This window comes from Carassius carassius, chromosome 11 (genome assembly GCF_963082965.1).
Source record: "Carassius carassius chromosome 11, fCarCar2.1, whole genome shotgun sequence".
Taxonomy (NCBI): Eukaryota; Metazoa; Chordata; class Actinopteri; order Cypriniformes; family Cyprinidae; genus Carassius; species Carassius carassius.
Genome location: NC_081765.1, coordinates 34,446,382 through 34,466,087, shown reverse-complemented (window position 1 = coordinate 34,466,087; position 19,706 = coordinate 34,446,382). Strand labels below are relative to the sequence as shown.

The 19,706-nt window shown below is 37.7% G+C and overlaps 2 protein-coding genes across 2 annotated transcripts; one reads left to right on the top strand and one right to left on the bottom strand.

Moving 5' to 3' along the window:
• Positions 1 to 2,640: 2,640 nt before the first annotated feature.
• LOC132153253 (septin-8-like) lies at positions 2,641 to 9,167 on the bottom strand. The gene is made up of 10 exons (XM_059562639.1): positions 9,010 to 9,167; positions 7,752 to 7,866; positions 7,455 to 7,650; positions 5,954 to 6,140; positions 5,712 to 5,873; positions 5,468 to 5,564; positions 4,822 to 4,990; positions 4,534 to 4,666; positions 4,186 to 4,370; positions 2,641 to 3,079 (listed from the first exon to the last, which is right to left on the bottom strand). Exons 1-10 carry the CDS (start codon positions 9,037 to 9,039, stop codon positions 3,064 to 3,066), a joined length of 1,290 nt encoding a protein of 429 aa, XP_059418622.1. The 5' UTR covers positions 9,040 to 9,167; the 3' UTR covers positions 2,641 to 3,063.
• Positions 9,168 to 9,571: 404 nt separating this feature from the next.
• Positions 9,572 to 12,882, top strand: sowahca (sosondowah ankyrin repeat domain family Ca). The gene is made up of 2 exons (XM_059562638.1): positions 9,572 to 10,427; positions 11,907 to 12,882. The coding sequence occupies exons 1-2, from the start codon at positions 9,750 to 9,752 to the stop codon at positions 12,702 to 12,704; spliced, it is 1,476 nt and encodes a 491-aa protein (XP_059418621.1). The 5' UTR covers positions 9,572 to 9,749; the 3' UTR covers positions 12,705 to 12,882.
• Positions 12,883 to 19,706: the final 6,824 nt, after the last annotated feature.

Sequence of the window (19,706 nt, the reverse complement as noted above, 5' to 3'; positions counted from 1 at the left end):
TTCACGTTTATATCTTACAATTCTGACTTTTTTTCCTCGTAATTTCGAGTTTATATCTCGCAAATTTTACTTTTTTTCCTCGTAATTTCACATTTATATCTTGAAAATGTTACTTTTTTTCCTCGTAATTTCACGTTTATATCTTACAATTCTGACTTTTTTTCCTCGTAATTTCGAGTTTATATCTTGCAAATTTTACTTTTTTCCTCATAATTTCGAGTTTGTATGTTGCAATTCTGACTTTTTTTCCTCGTTATTTCACGTTTATATCTTACAATTCTGACTTTTTTTCCTCATAATTTCACGTTTATATCTTACAATTCTGACTTTTTTTCCTCGTAATTTCACGTTTATATCTCGCAATTCTGACTTTTTTTTCCCCCGTAATTTCACGTTTATATCTTACAATTCTGACTTTTTTTCCTTGCAATTCTGACTTTTTTTCCTCGTAATTTCACGTTTATATCTCACAATTCTGACTTTTTTTCCTCATAATTTCACGTTTATATCTCGCAATTCTGACTTTTTTTCCCCCGTAATTTCACGTTTATATCTTACAATTCTGACTTTTTTTCCCCCGTAATTTCACGTTTATATCTTACAATTCTGACTTTTTTTCCTCATAATTTCATGTTTATATCTTACAATTCTGACTTTTTTTCCTCATAATTTCACGTTTATATCTTACAATTCTGACTTTTTTTCCTCGTAATTTCACGTTTATATCTTACAATTCTGACTTTTTTTCCTCGTAATTTCGAGTTTATATCTTGCAAATTTTACTTTTTTTCCTCGTAATTTCACATTTATATCTTGAAAATGTTACTTTTTTTCCTCGTAATTTCACGTTTATATCTTACAATTCTGACTTTTTTTCCTCGTAATTTCGAGTTTATATCTTGCAATTTTTACTTTTTTCCTCATAATTTCGAGTTTGTATGTTGCAATTCTGACTTTTTTTCCCCGTTATTTCACGTTTATATCTTACAATTCTGACTTTTTTTCCTCATAATTTCACGTTTATATCTTACAATTCTGACTTTTTTTCCTCGTAATTTCGAGTTTATATCTCGCAAATTTTACTTTTTTTCCTCGTAATTTCACATTTATATCTTGAAAATGTTACTTTTTTTCCTCGTAATTTCACGTTTATATCTTACAATTCTGACTTTTTTTCCTCGTAATTTCGAGTTTATATCTTGCAATTTTTACTTTTTTCCTCATAATTTCGAGTTTGTATGTTGCAATTCTGACTTTTTTTCCCCGTTATTTCACGTTTATATCTTACAATTCTGACTTTTTTTCCTCATAATTTCACGTTTATATCTTACAATTCTGACTTTTTTTCCTCGTAATTTCGAGTTTATATCTTGCAAATTTTACTTTTTTCCTCATAATTTCGAGTTTGTATGTTGCAATTCTGACTTTTTTTCCCCGTTATTTCACGTTTATATCTTACAATTCTGACTTTTTTTCCTCATAATTTCACGTTTATATCTTACAATTCTGACTTTTTTTCCTCGTAATTTCACGTTTATATCTCGCAATTCTGACTTTTTTTCCCCCGTAATTTCACGTTTATATCTCACAATTCTGACTTTTTTTCCTCATAATTTCACGTTTATATCTTACAATTCTGACTTTTTTTCCTCGTAATTTCACGTTTATATCTCGCAATTCTGACTTTTTTTCCCCCGTAATTTCACGTTTATATCATACAATTCTGACTTTTTTTCCTTGCAATTCTGACTTTTTTTCCTCGTAATTTCACGTTTATATCTCACAATTCTGACTTTTTTTCCTCATAATTTCACGTTTATATCTCGCAATTCTGACTTTTTTTCCCCCGTAATTTCACGTTTATATCTTACAATTCTGACTTTTTTTCCCCCGTAATTTCACGTTTATATCTTACAATTCTGACTTTTTTTCCTCATAATTTCGAGTTTATATCTCGCAAATTTTACTTTTTGTCCTCGTAAGTTCACAATTATGACTTTTTTTTCTCAGCGTTTTTTTTCTCGCAAATTTTCCTTTTTTTTTTGGCAAATCCGACTTTTTTTTCTCACTATTGCAAGTTTAAATCTCGCTATTCTTACTTTTTTCCTCAAATTTGTGAGGTAATATCTCGCTATTCTGATTTTTACAGCTTTTTTTCTTGCAATTCTGCCTTTTTTCCCCTCACTGTTATCACTATTGCGAGTTAATATCTCGCAATTCTGACTTTCTTTTCTGAATTTTTTTCTCTCAGCAAGACATGTTCATTATTTATGCTGTTATTAAGACAAAGCTGCTTGTTTCAAAATGTTTAATGATACGTTAACTTAAACCGTGATTCTTTTTGTTTCCAAAAGTTTCACGATTTCTACACTTTTCAATAAAAGCAACTGAGCACTGAGAGTGAAGTTATGATTTCAGTTTACATATTTTCTTTTTAGCGCTGCAATTTAGTTATTTTAAATGTAAATAAATATCAGCTCATTCATTTGTCAAATAATTCCATTAAGTAACTGAAACAATATTGTGAAATATTCATGAAATATGTCCTTTATTATGTATGATATAACACATGAATATCACCGAGAACATGTTTCAGTCACAAGTTTTGTTTCAGTTCTCAGAAAACACAAGAAATACAACTTGCAGAAAAATACAAGTTTATTTGGTTAAAACATCACCCAAAATAACACTGTTTAAAAACAGATAACATACGGGTATAAAATGTGGAAAATAAATGCAAAAAGGTAAACATTTGTGGTACATTACTATAATATCTTTCCGGTAAATATTTTTAGCCCTCAACCATAGAAACACAAATCTCAAGCAGAATAATCACACACTTAACCAGTAAAAATAGTAGATTAACATGTATATTCTGTGACGAATCTTTGCATTGTGCTCATTTCTGTTTGTAGGCACTGAAGTGAAGTGAAGACGTGAGCTGTTCTTCAGAAGTAAGACTGAGCTGATACAGTACCGTCAATGCTGGTCCATGTCCATTAATAACACTGCTGTGTGTAAACATGCCTCTGTGATGGGTGCAGTTCTGCTGGAGCCTCGTCTTCACATGAATCCAGAGCTGAAGGACCACAGACATACATCAGCCTTTTATTATTAGGATTCAGTGTCATTTTAGTGTTCAGATTTGATTCAGCAGTTTATTTTCACATCTAAATATGCAATATTCATGCAGTTACAAATATCATTGTAGGCTGTGTGTAGGTTGGTTAAAATAAAAAGGGCAAAAAATATTAGTTTTAAAATATATACATATTAAAACGGCAGGCTTACACAAAAATGATCAATACTGAGATTATGAGGAAAGAGAAAACAAATCTTCATGCCAATCTGATATTAACAACAACTGAGGAAATTATTATTTTAATTACTATTATTATTTATTACTTTTAAATTGTATATTTTACTCACCAGTTTATTATTCAATAATTAATTTGTATTTATAATGAATTACAATTATTATTTTTTAAATATCACTTTTTATTGATGTACATATTTTTATTTATAATAAATTACATTAAATTTTTAATTACATTTTTTAAATATTGCTTTTTTATTGATAATACATATCTTTCTTTGAATTAAATTACATTTAATATTTACTTTTTAAAATATTTGTTTTCATTTAAATATTATATTATTTATTTACTATACATTTAATATTTTTTCCCAATATTAAATTTTTGTGTTTACAATAATTATTAGATTTTTTTTTTTATTTTTTTTTTATAACAAATTACATTCTTTAATTTTTTATTTTGTTCGAAGTTGGTAATATAAGTTTTCTTTACATTTTAACATTTATATATCAAATTCATTTAAATCTAGAGCTGATAAATGTTTTGCCAATACCAATCCTATTTTTTTTTATGAAGAGCTCTGATAAACATGACAAAAATACAAAACTAAATAAATATAAATATAGGATTCATGAAAATCTAGATCACCTATTTCTAGATTATTTATTTATTTTATTCTTTTATCAAGAGGTCTGATAAACAAGTCAAACATTTTATTTTAATTATGAGGAAATGGCAAACTGATATTAATCACATCCGAGGGGTTTAAGTATTATTCAGTTTCTGATGCCCTCTCAGCGTTCGAGACCGGTTCTGTGTCTGTGAGCTCTTTTCTTCAGAAGTGCTCCTCTCAGGAGGTGTCACTCACTTCTTGCGGTCCTTGTCCTTCTTGTTGTTGCTGCTGGTGTTGAAGGTCTGCGCCTGCAGGAGTTCACTGGCAGCTCTGTGCTTACTGAAGACGCTCATGTCCTCCTCCAGACTCCTGCGCTTCTCCTCCAGCTTGCTCTTCTCCTCCGCATGCATCCGCTTCAGCTGCTCGAACTTCCCCTGCAGCTGAGACACACACATACACACACACACACACACACACACACGCACACACACAGTACTCATCAACTAGTTATCTGACATCATCTACTGATGAGCCGAGCTGACCAGAAACATGTGAAAGTAACAGGAGTGAACCCAGAGGCAGATAATGCTGGTGGTAGAGTACCTCTCGCTCGGCGTCCTTCAGCTCGGACTCTTTCTCTTTGACTCTCTGCACAAACGTCTGTCTCATCTCTTCCTCTCGTCTCTGCAGCTCGCCCACAAACTCCTGCCGCTTCTCCTCGTACGTCTGCTGAAGACTGTCCAAACACACACTGATCATCAGGAATCATCGGGTCAAACGGTCAGATAATACCTCCTGATCGATCTCCGGTAATGAAATCATAGTAACTTGGCCTTGTGCTCAGACTGGAGCGGGTCTCTGGAGATCTGAGGAGGAACAGGTGTCTCTCACCTGACGGGTTTGCTCTCGGGGTCGGTGTCTCTGAAGCCCATCTCCTCCAGCTTACAGCGTCTGTAGAGCTCGTAGTGTCTGCTGTGCGTCTGCTCGCGCAGGTCCTCCATGTTCACACAGATCAGCATCTCACGCAGCTTCACGAAGTCACAGTGACTCTCGTTCTCCACTGAAACACACACACACACACACACACACACACTGTGAAACTAAACTGAAATAAAACTACAATTACAGTATATAGACAAATATTTTAAAAAAATATTGAAGTTGACAAAAACGTAACAAAATTACTAAAATATTTCAGTTAAAATGAAATTTTATATATATATATAAAATTTTATCATACTATATTTTTTATATATAAGAAAAATACATCTGATGTAAGGATGTTTTAGATTAGAAATAAGACGAGAATACTGAGCAAGATGTTCAAGTTCATTCAAATCAGCAGCATTAATCTTTTAAAGATCAAGGTATTTAGTTTGAAGTAAACTGGACATGAACCAGCAATGTTTTCTGAGCTCAGTCAGTATTTGTGATCACAGTTTCTGTTTATCCTGTGCATATTTTTGATATATTTTCTAGAGAGCATTGGTTGGAGGCTTGCCCCATCTCTCATGAGGTCACTTCCTGTCCGGCTCACCCTGCACGACGCCCCAGGGATACTGCCTGGCCTTCACCATCTTTGTCCCGATGTTCACCTCCTCTGTGCTGCCCACCACGGCGAAGGGAAGATGCCCCTGGAGCACAGATTAACACCAGTTCATCACGATGAAGATGATGATGATGATGCAGCACAATCATTCCCATGATTCCCAGCTGATGAACGAACCTCAGGTTTGGGAATAGATGACACACAACACACGTGTGAACATCTGGGGACTCACGTTCATGGCGGTGTTGATCTTGGCCACGCTCTCGTCGTCGATGGGGAACTGGTAGATCTGCACGCCGTTGCTCACCAGCTCGCTCATGATCTTGATCTTGAACTTGTGCAGCTCGCTCTTGGAGATGGTGTCGGCTTTAGCGATGACGGGGATGATGTTGACCTGTGGAGCACGAGCAGAAGAAGAGTTCCTCAGTCTCAGGAGGACAGGAATCATCACGTCTGACCCAAGCACACACTGACCTTGCTGTCCAGTTTCTTCATGGTGACCAGGTCCAGGGATTTGAGCGAGTGTCCGGACGGAGCGATGAAGTAGAGACACGCGTGGATCCTGGAGTCGTGATAGTTATGGAGCGAGCGCTTGATCTTCAGCTCCTCCTGTAAATACGACTCAAACTGTGTGTCGATGTAATCCACGATGTGCTGGTAACTATCACACACACACAGAGAGAGAACATCAGAACCAGTGTGTCTGGAGAAATGTAGCACTGCATCACTTGCACACCACTGCAGTGAATGGGTGCCGTCAGAATGAGAGTCTGATAAAAACATCAGAATAATCCACAGCACTCCAGTCCATCAGTGAACATCTGGAGAAGACAAAAGATGAAACACATCCAGCATTAAGATGATTTTAACTCAAATACATAAGAGTCTATAATCCATAATAACACTTCCTCCAGTGAAAAAGTGTTCTGGTCTGAATCAGGAGAGAAATCTGCACAGATCAAGCAGCGTTTAAACAGCTCTAAACAAATCTGTGAGAGACAACAGCAGATGCTTTTTTACTGGAGTGAAATTATGGATTATAGACTCTATGTGTTTGAGTTAAAATCATCTTAATGCTGGATGTGTTTCATCTTTTGTCTTCTCCAGATGTTCACTGATGGACTGGAGTGCTGTGGATTATTGTGATGTTTTTATCAGACTCTCATTCTGACGGCACCCATTCACTGCAGAGCATCCATTGATGAGACACTGATGCAATAAATCAATGAACCCAGTGAAGTTGAGGTTTACAGTGACTGCGTTTACATGCAGCCAATAACCCGTTCAAAACCGGGATATTAGCAATAACCCGGTCGCGCACGGCCATGTAAACACCGGCAAAAACCCGGATATGCTCATATCCCGGTTTTTAAAAACCGGGATATTATACCTGGGGTACCCCTTTTCTAACCCGAATATTTGGTCTTGTAAACGCGTTTCGGCATACCCCCATCAAAATGTGTGTTCTGCGCATGTTCTATTCGCAAGGAATCTTGGTCTTTTGAGTAGAGACGGCACATAAAGAACCCCGCGAGCAGTTTAGAGGCACAGTAGTGTCAAGTGCTGCTGGTGGATCAGTACCAGTGCCAAGTGGCATTATTAGACGTGAAGTTAATAAAAACCCATTAGATGTTATAATGTTTCAATGTTAAACACCGCTTCTTGGGACTTACTGCTTTTATAAAACGGTTAATCCATATACATAGAAAGGTTTCACAAAAAAAGGGCAAATAAAGTGTAAAGATATTAATAAAAACAGTATTCTTCCACCAAACAAGGAAACAATTGTGGTTGCAACAAACCGGTTGCCGAGCAACACACAGAAGTAAACAAACATATGTGTTACTTTGTAGCGTAATTCACAACAGCTTCAAACGTGGCTCAGCCAATCAGAATCAAGCAGCGGAACTCTCAGTTTTATAACGCTACATTTCTCCAAACCTGCAGCAGTGGAACACATCAGACGTTTCTTCACCTCTCTTGTTTGTTCATCTGATCGCCGAAGCCCACGGTGTTCACCACGGTGAGCTTCAGACGAACGTTACTCTCCTGGAGATCGTACGTCTGCGCTCGCAGCTTCACCTTCGGCTCAAAATGAGACGACTCGAAGTTCTCAAAGTTGGTGTTGAAGAGCGTGTCCATCAGCGTGGATTTACCGATCCCAGTTTCACCTGCAGGAACACACACAGCACACATGAGCCCTCTCCACCAATCACTGCGTCCTCCAGAACATCTCGCATATCTCTCAGCACGCCGTCATCTGTTTTCTTACCGATGCAGAGGATGTTGAAGCAGAATCCCTGACTCGTGGACTTGTTGACCAGTTGATCTGGAAGACTGTCGAACCCGACGTGACCTGACAGAGCCAGCGGACGCGCGTTCTTGTCCTGGAAGAAACCAGTGAGATTTTACATTTGAACTTCATTTTTTCATTTTAAAACTTTCAAAAACTTTTTATATCCAGTGCATATTCTATGTAACTATAAATATATGCAATAAATGCAAAAAACTAATATTTCTAACCGGTTTGACAATTTAACTGACTAGTAAACTTTTAAAAGAAATATCATCCTATAGCTAAATTATTAATTCACATTGGGGAATGTATTCAGATTAATAATTTCAGATTAATTCATTAGATGTTTGTATGAAAACAGCATTATTTTAGTATTATTTATATACTATAATAGTTATGAATTCTTGAATTAGCTTTTATTTTTTATACGTTCAGTTTTCATTTCAGTTACATTTTTAGTAATTTTGTAGTGATATGTATTTTTTTTGTCTATTATTATTATTATTTTTTTATATCACTATCTATGATTAATTTATTTTATTTTATTTATATGAATTGTTTTTTTTTTTTTGTTTTTTTGTAATTTTATTGCGTCAATGTAAATATTGCCTTGGCAACTAACAGATTTTGTCTAATACTTGTATTTTATATTCAATTAACAAAAATGTTTTAATAGTAAAATGCATGAAAAAAAACTATAAATGTATTAAAATTTCTAAATCAGATGCTTGTATTCAGATTGATAAATGTATTCAGATCGCTCATTCAAACACACATTCATATTCATAAATCAGATCGATTTTTTAAATTGACAAATCAGATTATACAAGTAATTTATCAATTAGATAAATGTATTCGGATTTGTTCATTTAGATTTTGTGAAATTTATTCGGACTGCTCATATTCACACATTCAGATTCATAAATCAGATCAATAAATTCAAACTGATAAATCAGAAAATAAAAATTAATTAATTAATGTAAATTAATAATTCACTGAGAAATGCATTCAGACTGCTAAATCGGATACACTGATTCGGAATCAGAAATCCGATTTTTTTTTTTTTTTTTTTACAGAGGAATAAATGAGGCGCGCACTCGTGCGTGAGTGAAATAGTTCGGAATCGGGACACTCCCAAGCGCGCTCACGCCATCTCTTCCCCGCTGTCCCTACTAAACTCCACACAGCCAAGAAAAAACTCAGAACCGGGAATATATATCGATCTCTCACATACCATCTGTCGAACCACATCAGAAGAAGCCATCTGTGCGCAGAAAAGAAGCGATTTTTTTGGTGGAAATGTCGGATCGCTTGAAAGTCAAAAGTTGCCGTGACCCGCCCCGTCCAATAATCTCCAGCCGACACACCACTGGGAACAGCAGCGCTTCTACCATTGCTGAGGGTTTTGTTTGAATAGTATATAAAGTATATAACGACTTAAGATGTCAGATATATTTGCGAGAACTTTCTTAACAATTTACGTTGATGTCTTCTGAATGAAAGCTATAAATCATACTAGGTTTCATTTATTAAAACCTTTCAAGCTCAATAGAGCAACAACGCTCTCCCCGTCCCAGAAAAATGGTGCGTTCCAAGTTTGGACTCGCCCACAAGTGCGACTGGAATCCATCTTGGCTCAACGAGGAGCCGCTTCCCGCGTTAACATCGGGCGCCTCGGAGCCCAAATGAACGCGCCAGTACTCCAGTTTCACACTATTGATTCCGTTCTCCAAGAGTTGCTAGGATGCAAAACATCATCTTTATAAGCTCTACCGACCCCTATCTGGCACGTTAAGTACTCAGCCTCATCTACAGCCTAGTTTTTTTTTTAATAAGACACAATGTGTTCTGTTTACCTGCGCACAGACTATCGATTTGACGGTGTCAACTTGTCAAAATGACGCAGGCGCAGAGATAGATGCTGACTTGTGCATTCGCTTATCTATTATTATTATTAATATAAAACATTATATAATGGCGACGGAGTGCACGCAAGAATCCGTTCTGGACTTTCTATTGGAAAACGGGGGGCGAGTGAAAAACAAGGACTTGGTCGCGCATTTTAAAGTCTTTCTGAGCAGCGAAAACACGAAGCGAGCCATACTAAAAGAGAGATTTAAGCGTTATGTGGACAATATCGCCTACGTGAAGCAGGAAAACGGGGAGAAAGTGGTGTGTTTGAAGAAGAAGTACAGATACCCGGAGATGCGCAGCGGGCGCGCGCAGGATGAGAAGCCCTTTAATGATGCTGCTGATGAAGACATCAACAGAGGAATCAAAGCATTGCATTTCGAAGAGAACGCCAGCGTACATGAAGGAATCGATGATCTGAAAGCTGTGAGAGATGATGAAGAGGAGCTGTGTGTGTCGGACATCGCACTGATTGAGAAAGACGAAATTGTGCATGGAAACGATGTCAAACCAAATGCTCCTGAGCTCTCTAATGCCCGGTCAACAGGAGAGGCTGGGGTTGGCAGGGCTTCTGTCACGCCACAGGTCATCGTTAATCGACGGAGAACATCCAGGGGATCTCAGCGGAGTCTGCTGGGCTCTTCTGAGGATGGAGCAAATGATGCACTGCCTGAGGATAGCAGCACCCCAAAATGCAGCCGCAAGAACTTCATAGAGCTCATGATGAGCAGTTCTCCACAGGTGGGATGGGTGCAAATACAGTAATGTAATGCATGTAAAAAACATAATCCATATATAATGCAAAAGTACTTAATGCACATAATACACAATGTAAAAATACACATAATGCACATAATAGTGCAAATGCACATTATGCTCATAATGCATATAATATATAATTAATAATGCAAAATCATAACGCATGTAATATATGATGCATATGCAATTAATGCATGTCGTGATGATTATGCACATTATGCAATATAATACAAATGCAAATATGATGCAAAATCACATAATGCATATAATATATAATGCATATGTGCACAATGCATATAATGGATAAGGCAAAATCACAATGCATATAAAATATGATGCATATGCATGCAATATATAATGAAAAATCACATAATGTATATCCTATATGTGCATATGCGCATAATGCAAATAATGTATAATGCAAAATCATAATGCATATAATTATAATTATGATTATAATGCATACAATATGTAATCCAAATGCACAATATGCATATAATATAGAATGCAAATCAAATGATGAAAATATTATATAATGCATATTAACATAATGCATATATGTAATCCAAATGTACATAATGGATGAAATATATATTCCAAATGCATATAAATAATGCAAAATCACATACTTCTTATATGATGCAAATGCACATAATGCATGTTATATATAATTCAAGTGCACATTATGCATTTATCAAAAATTACATAATTCATGTAATATCTAATGCATGTGCACATAATGCATATGATAAATGATCAAAATCATATAATGCATGTAATAACGATTGTGCTTATTATGCATATGCTATAGAATCCAAAATCACATGATGCATATAAATATATAAAGCATATGAACATAATGCATATAATATGAAATCTAAATGTGCATAATAAATATAATTTATATTCAAAATGCATATAATAAATAATGCAAAATAACATAATGCATATATGATGCATTTGCACATAATGCATGTAATAATGATTATGCACATAATGCACATAATATATTATCCAAATGCACATTATGCATATATTTTGCAAAATCACATAATGCGTATACTATATAATGCAAATGAACATAATGCATGTAATCTATAATCCAAATGTACGTAAAGCATATAATATTTAATGCATATGCACATAATGCATATAATAAATTATGCAAAATCAGATAATGCATGTAATAATGATTGTGCTTATAATGCATATGGTATAGAATCCATAATCACATAATGCATATAAATACATAATTCACATAATGCATATAATATGAAATCCATATGTACATAATAAATATAATTTATATTCCAAATGCATATATTAAATAATGCAAAATCACATAATGCATATATGATGCATGTGCACATAATGCATATACTATATAATGCACATGCACATAATGGATGTAATATATAATCCAAATGTACGTCATGCATATAATATGTGATGCATATGCAGGTGAGACGCTCACTGGTGCACCGTAACTCCCAAGGGCAGATGTCAGCCAGGAACAGTGACTTCAGAATGTCATCTGTGGACGAGGATTGTGCTTCGGTAACTTTAGACCCACTGGAACACGAGTGGATGATGTGCACGGCAGATGGCGAGTGGGACAGTCTGCAGAGGCTGCTCGAGTGTGATCCCACGCTCATCTCCAAGAAGGACTTCATCACGGGGTTCACGTGTCTGCACTGGGCGGCCAAGCAAGGCAGACACGAGCTTTTCGCAATGCTGGTGGATTTTGCCAAACGGCACGGCGTCACCGTCAATGTAAACACTCGATCCAGCGCCGGCTACACGCCTCTGCACCTGGCAGCCATGCACAATCATAAAGAGGTCATGAAGCTTCTGGTGGGAGCGTATGATGCTGATGTGGATGTGAGGGATTACAGTGGGAAGAAAGCGGCGCAGTACCTCCGTGCTAGCGTCACGGGCGACATCAGGGACATCGTAGGAGCTTGTCCGAACTCTGACACAGAGAACGCATCTGGAGCCGGGCGATGGAAGCTTCCTAAAGTCCTGCAGTCTAATCTCAACCCTCTACGGTTACTAAACCACCCTGAGGAGATGACGGCCGATGCTCAGCCCAGGCCCAAATCTCTGTACCGGAAATCCTCCATCGGCCGCATCAGACTGCAGAGGAACCGCTTCAAGACGCAGATCGTCCACAGCACATCATTCAGAGAGAACCAGGAAGGAGAGGAGACGCTCAAGAGCCCGGTCAAATCCAGACCCATATCCAACCTGTTTGGCTGAGACGGAAATGTGAATAAAAGAGACATATGCAAAGACATCATTACTCTGAGATCAACTGAGCAGCTTGTTTACTGCATGGTCAAATGAAAAAAATTGACTGAAACTGAACAATTTCAGTTTCAAAATTTGAAAATATACAAATAAATTAATAAAAAAATATATGTAGTGAAAAAAAAAATATATATACAAATAGTACAAATAATACATCTAACAGTACTCAAGTGATAAATAAAGGTAACATTTTAAAATAAGCCTTCATTTGTGAACATGAACTAACAAAGAACAATCCTTCTACAAAGTTTATGCGTCTTAATGTTTATTTCCTAATTTACTGAAACATTTTAAGTTGTATTTGTTAACATTAGTTAAAAATATTGCTCCTTGTTAGTTGATGTTAGCTAGAGAGTAATGTGTTAGCGAAAAAAGCACAATCATGTCATATTTTACACATATTTATAATATAGATTTTTCAGCTTGTGTACTCGGGTCTTTATAAACATACCTTTTATATTTTAGGACAGACGAGGATTAGCAACTGGAACAAATTTTAATGCAATCATCTCCTTTATCAAATTATGCACTACTGTATTATTATAATGAAGCTCTTAAATCATGTAGATGTAATGTATGTGGATGTGGATATTTTCACGGATGCACTTTTGCGTGTCATGATATCCTGCTGCTGTTGCATGTGAGTGTCCTCCTGCTCTCCTGTTTTAGTCGCTGTGCCTTTAATGATCTTCTTCCAGATGCAGGAACGAACATGTCTTGAGACTGTTATCCTATAAATGTGATTCGGTGTGTTTATGTACTGTAGGTGATGTTTAGAAAACCTGCTGTTTAAATGGTTTAAGACGGAGTTTGATTCCATGGAAAGGAACAGTTCACCCCAAACACTGCAGTGAATGGGTGCCGTCGGAACGAGAGCTGAAACATCACATTAATCCACAAGCAGCCTCTCCAGTCCAGCAATTAATGCCTTGAGAACACAAATCCATCAAGACGTTTTTAACTAAAATACGAGTCCATAATAACTTCAATTATTTTAGGGTGAACTGTTCTTTTAATAACTCATGAGCCATCACATTGGCAATGCACTTTTACCTATCAAACTAAGCTTTATAGTACTTTAATCACTAATAACTAGCGATCCCAAATACTAATATTCCAGATGTGTTTTCAGTCATACTCTAAAGTGCCTTTATTGATAATGAAAAGTCATTTTAGGCACTTCTTGTAGATTAATAATATTTTAAAACACCCAGAAAATCTGAATCAGAAGAGGTTTATTACCAAGTATGTTTACACACACGAGGAATTTGTCTTGACGACAGGAGCTTCCAGTGTAGAAGAAAGTACAAACATAGTGCAGACATACATGGGAATAACACAGTAGGGATGTAATATAACATTAATATATGTGAAAAATGTGCTCAGTGTTCCTTAAATACAAACTATTGAAACCAACTGGATGTTTATGTTTCCTGAAGAGAGTGTCAGTGGTGTTTGGTGTTTTTATGTAGTTGCTAGGGTGCTCCAGCTGGTTGCTAGGTGACATCAGTGTTGCTGTGTGCAGTTGCTAAGGTGCCCCAGATAGTTGCTAAGTGATGTCAGGGTTGCTGTGCAGTTGATAGGGTACTTCAGCCGGTTGCTAGGTGATGTTAGTGTTGCTGTGCAGTTGCTAGGATACCCCATCCGGTTGCTAAGTGATGTTAGTGTTGCTATGCAGATGCTAGGGTGCCCCAGCTGGTTCCTAGGGACGTCAGTGTTGCTATGCAGTTGCTAGGGTGCCCCATCTGATTGCTAACTGATGTTATTGTTGCTATGCAGTTGTTAGGGTGCTTCAGCTGGTTGCTAGGTGATGTTAGTGTTGCTGTGCAGTTGCTAGGGTGCTCCAGCCGGTTGCTAGGTGATGTTAGTGTTGCTGTGCAGTTGCTAGGGTGCCTCAGCTGGTTGCTAAATGATGTTAGTGTTGCTATGCAGTTTCTAGGGTGCTCCAGCTGGTTGCTAGGTGATGTCAGTGTTGCTATGCAGTTGCTAGGGTGCCCCAGCTGGTTGCTAGGTGATGTCAGTGTTGCTATGCGGTTGCTACGGTGCCCCATCTGATTGCTTGGTGATGTTAGTGTTGCTATGCAGTTGCTAGGGTGCCCCAGCTGGTTGCTAGGTGATGTCAGTGTTGCTATGCGGTTGCTACGGTGCCCCATCTGATTGCTTGGTGATGTTAGTGTTGCTATGCAGTTGCTAGGGTGCCCTAGCTGGTTGCTTGGTGATGTTAGTGTTGCTGTGCAGTTGCTAGGTGACGTTAATGTTGCTATGCTGTTGCTAGGGTGCTTCAGTTGGTTGATAGGTGACATCAGTGTTGCTGTGCAGTTGCTAGGGTGCCCCATCTGATTGCTAAGTGATGTTGCTGTTGCTATGCAGTTGCTAGGGTGCCCCAGACGGTTGCTAAGTGATGTTAGTGTTGCTATGCAGTTGCTAGGGTGCTCCAGCTGGTTGCTAGGTGATGTCAGTGTTGCTATGCAGTTGCTATGGTGCTCCAGCTGATTGCTAGGTGGTGTTGTACTGTCTCTTGCTCAATCATGTAGAGTAATGATTCCTGACTTGGCAAACTGCACTAATTAACTGCTGCTCTTAAATGACAGTGTCGTTAACCAGCTGCTGTCACTCCATTATTTATCAGACGTCAACTATCTGATGTGAAGACGTTCAGGAAGCACTAAACTTTCAAGGTTGGGTCCGAAATGTGTGAAAACTGAGTGGTTGTTCTGTTCGTCATCCTGTAAGAATGTTGTTTCGTTAAGTTTGGTGTCACACAGATTATTACTTTCCTTTCTCGTGAAATCTGATAGATGAGCTATGCAGCTAATCTGGTGTAAATCAGGTACGACTGCTTTTTCTGCCTGGAAGCTGTGAACGCGCTGATTCCCACACCTGCCCTGACACATTCGCAGTGCTTCCTTACTGTTAGGAACCTTTCTTGTTTTTATGCAACAACATGCATTTGACTTTGCTTTATCAAAAATAAATCGTGCACTCCGGGGTAAAGAACGGGTGTTTAATGTTTTTATATAAATACATCATATTAAAACTCTCAGGGATGTTGCTTTAGTGCACATCTTAAATGCTTAGCCAAACTAAAGTGAATAAAAATAAATTAAAGTACCAAGCTATTGTGGATGATTGAAGATGATTGAAGAGTTTCTTCTTTGATAAAATGCTTTTATTGTTATTATGCATTTTTTAATTAATCAATTATTTGACCTTTATATTTAACATTTACCCCATTTTAAAAAACCTTAAATGTAATTGTGATATCTGAATAGTCTTCATTGCACAAAGATGTTTCTGTGAGGCCAGAAAACTGGAATTCTGAATAGTTTTCATACTTTATTAAAATGAGCAGGTTTTCCTGAACAACACGTTGAGAGGCTTTTCTTCCTTCAGAGATTTACTGGAGATTAACATTGTTTCCAGAGCTGCTTAATGTGCACGAGTTTACTTCAATATCAGACCTCATACACTTCTACTTTATAGTATATAATAGGTTAGAATTAGAGCAATTTTTCTAGCCCTTAATATGTTTTTAAAGAAAAATAATTTAAGAAAAAAATATATATATATCTAAAATATATACATATAGATAGATAGATTTTAGATTATTTTATTTGATCATTATATTTTTGTTATTTTAAATTAATACTGGCTGATCTGAGAGTAGTTTATTATCAGACTTGATATTAGATTGAACCCATTTTTCACTCTTTATTTTCATGAATGCATCGTGATTTTCGCTCTGAGCTGCAGCTAACGCAGTGTCCGCGGGGGGGCAGCAGAGCTCCTCGACACTTCCGGCTGGTGTGACGTATGCGGAAGACATCAGACGAGTCTCTCTGTCTGCGCTTTGCATTTTATTTTAATACTCTACCAGCTCAGCTATAACTAGTACAGACTGCAATATTATCCTATACTGCGTTAGTCAGACGTTTGTTAGATTTAAAATCTACAAATAATAATATAATAGTTGTTCGTTTTTCAACTGAGTTTATTGTTTTCTGTTTTAATAATTTTATTACTTCAAATCAGAAATCTACTTAGTCTTAATTTATATTTCATTTAATGTAAATGTTTTTGCATCATTTTAGTTTGTTTAAAAAAAAAATAAATAAATAAATATATATATATATATATATATATATATATATATATATATATATATATATATATATTAATATGTAGTTTTGTAAATGTGCCGATGTCCTGCAGAGTTTAGCTCTAACCCTAATCAAAAACACCTGAACAAGCTAATGTAATGAGAAGTGAGGATTGTTTTTTAGGGTTGGAGCTGAACTCGGAGGACCGACGTTGCCTCCCCCTGCATTATATAGTATATGCAATTAAGATTTTGCAATATATATGCATTATGTGATTTTGGATTTTTATACTATATGCATATGCATGATATATTTATATGCATTATGTGATTTTGGATTTTTATACTTTATGCATATGCATGATACATTTATTTAAAAACACAATTAAAAATTGTGGAATATTATAATGTAAAATATCTGTTTTCTATGTGAATATCAGTTAAACTTTACAATACAATGAAACAAATGATCTTGTGTTTGGACCGAACAATTGAATCAAATGTGAACAGCCTCTTCAGGTGTGTGTGATGAGCTGATGTGTGTGTGTGTGTGTGTGTGTGTGTTTCAGGTCTGATGAGGAGATGGTGAAGTTTATCCAGTAATCTGCTAGCAGGAGCTAAATCTCTAGATTAAACACGCAAACCGTCAGTAAATGAAGACATCTGATCCTAATCAGGAGCTTTCAGACAGATTTGAGGATAAACGGCAAAAGAACCACAGGATGGAGCTGATGCTGCGTGAACCTCCAGAGACCTCAGACCCAGCACTGATTATCACACAAACACCTTCAGTCTGCTCTCCCTATCAAACATTGATATTTATTCGAGCCACAGATAATTACTGAGAACTGCACTGACTTAACAGTTTTTACAATGGATAAACAACTGACCAGTTACTGACCAGGTATTAAATACAGTAACAGTGACAGATTAGCACTAAAATATTGACGTTTGATTGAACACCTAACCTTTGACATCAACAATAAAAGAAATCAGAATAATATGATGATTTACTGCTCAAGAAACACTTCAAGAGTGTGAGTGTGTGTGTGAATGAGAGAGTGAGTGTGTTTGAGAGAGTGTGTGTGTGAGCGAGAGAGTGTGAGCATGTTTGAGAGCATGAGAGAGTGAGTGTGTGAGTGAGAGAGTGTGTGTGTTTGAAAGAGTGTGTGAGCATGTTTGAGAGCATGAGAGAGTGTGAGTGTGTGTGTGTGAGTGAGAGAGTGAGTGTGTTTGAGAGAGCGAGTGTGTGTAAGCGAGAGAGAGTGAGCATGTTTGAGAGCATGAGAGAGTGTGAGTGTGAGTGAGAGAGTGTGTGTGTTTGAAAGAGTGTGTGTGAGCGAGAGAGTGTGAGCATGTTTGAGAGCATGAGAGTGTGAGTGGTTGTGTGTGAGTGAGAGAGTGTGTGTGTGTTTGAAAGAGTGTGAGCATGTTTGAGAGCATGAGAGAGTGTGAGTGAGAGAGTGAGTGTGTTTGAGAGAGCGAGTGTGTGAGTGAGAGTGTGTGTCAAGAGAGTGAGCGTGTTTGAGAGAGCGAGTGTGTGTGAGTGGGTGAAGAGAGTGAGCGTGTTTGAGAGCATGAGAGAGTGTGAGTGTGAGTGAGAGAGTGTGTGTGTTTGAAAGAGTGTGTGTGAGCGAGAGAGTGTGAGCATGTTTGAGAGCATGAGAGTGTGAGTGGTTGTGTGTGAGTGAGAGAGTGTGTGTGTGTTTGAAAGAGTGTGTGAGCATGTTTGAGAGCATGAGAGAGTGTGAGTGAGAGAGTGTGTGTGTTTGAAAGAGTGTGTGTGAGCGAGAGAGTGTGAGCATGTTTGAGAGCATGAGAGTGTGAGTGGTTGTGTGTGAGTGAGAGAGTGTGTGTGTGTTTGAAAGAGTGTGTGAGCATGTTTGAGAGCATGAGAGAGTGTGAGTGAGAGAGTGAGTGTGTTTGAGAGAGCGAGTGTGTGAGTGAGAGTGTGTGTCAAGAGAGTGAGCGTGTTTGAGAGAGCGAGTGTGTGTGAGTGAGAGAGTGTGTGTGAGCGAGAGAGTGTGAGCATGTTTGAGAGCATGAGAGAGTGTGAGTGTGTGTGAGTGAGAGAGTGTGTGTGTGTGAGAGAGAGAGTGGGCGTGTTTAAGAGAGTGAGTGTGTGTGAGTGAGAGTGTGTGTGAAGAGAGTGAGCGTGTGTGTGTGAAGAGAGTGAGCGTGTTTGAGAGAGCGAGTGTGTGTGTGTGTGTGAAGAGAGTGAGCGTGTTTGAGAGAGCGAGTGTGTGTGAGTGAGAGTGTGTGTGAAGAGAGTGAGTCTGTTTGAGAGAGCGAGTGTGTGTGTGAGAGTGTGTGAAGAGAGTGAGCGTGTTTGAGAGAGCGAGTGTGAGTGAGAGTGTGTGTGAAGAGAGTGAGCGTGTTTGAGAGAGCGAGTGTGTGTGTAAAGAGAGTGAGCGTGTTTGAGAGAGCGAGTGTGTGTGTAAAGAGAGTGAGCGTGTTTGAGAGAGCGAGTGTGTGTGTAAAGAGAGTGAGCGTGTTTGAGAGAGCGAGTGTGAGTGAGAGTGTGTGAAGAGAGTGAGCGTGTTTGAGAGAGTGAGTGTGTGTGTGTGAAGAGAGCGAGTGTGTGTGAGTGAGAGTGTGTGTGAAGAGAGTGAGCGTGTTTGAGAGAGCGAGTGTGTGTGAGTGAGAGTGTGTGTGAAGAGAGTGAGCGTGTTTGAGAGAGCCAGTGTGTGTGTGTGAGTGAGAGAGTGTGTGTGTGTGTGTGAGAGAGAGAGTGGGCGTGTTTGAGAGAGTGAGTGAGAGTGTGTGTGAAGAGAGTGAGCGTGTTTGAGAGAGCGAGTGTGTGTGAGTGAGAGTGTGTGAAGAGAGTGAGCGTGTTTGAGAGAGCGAGTGTG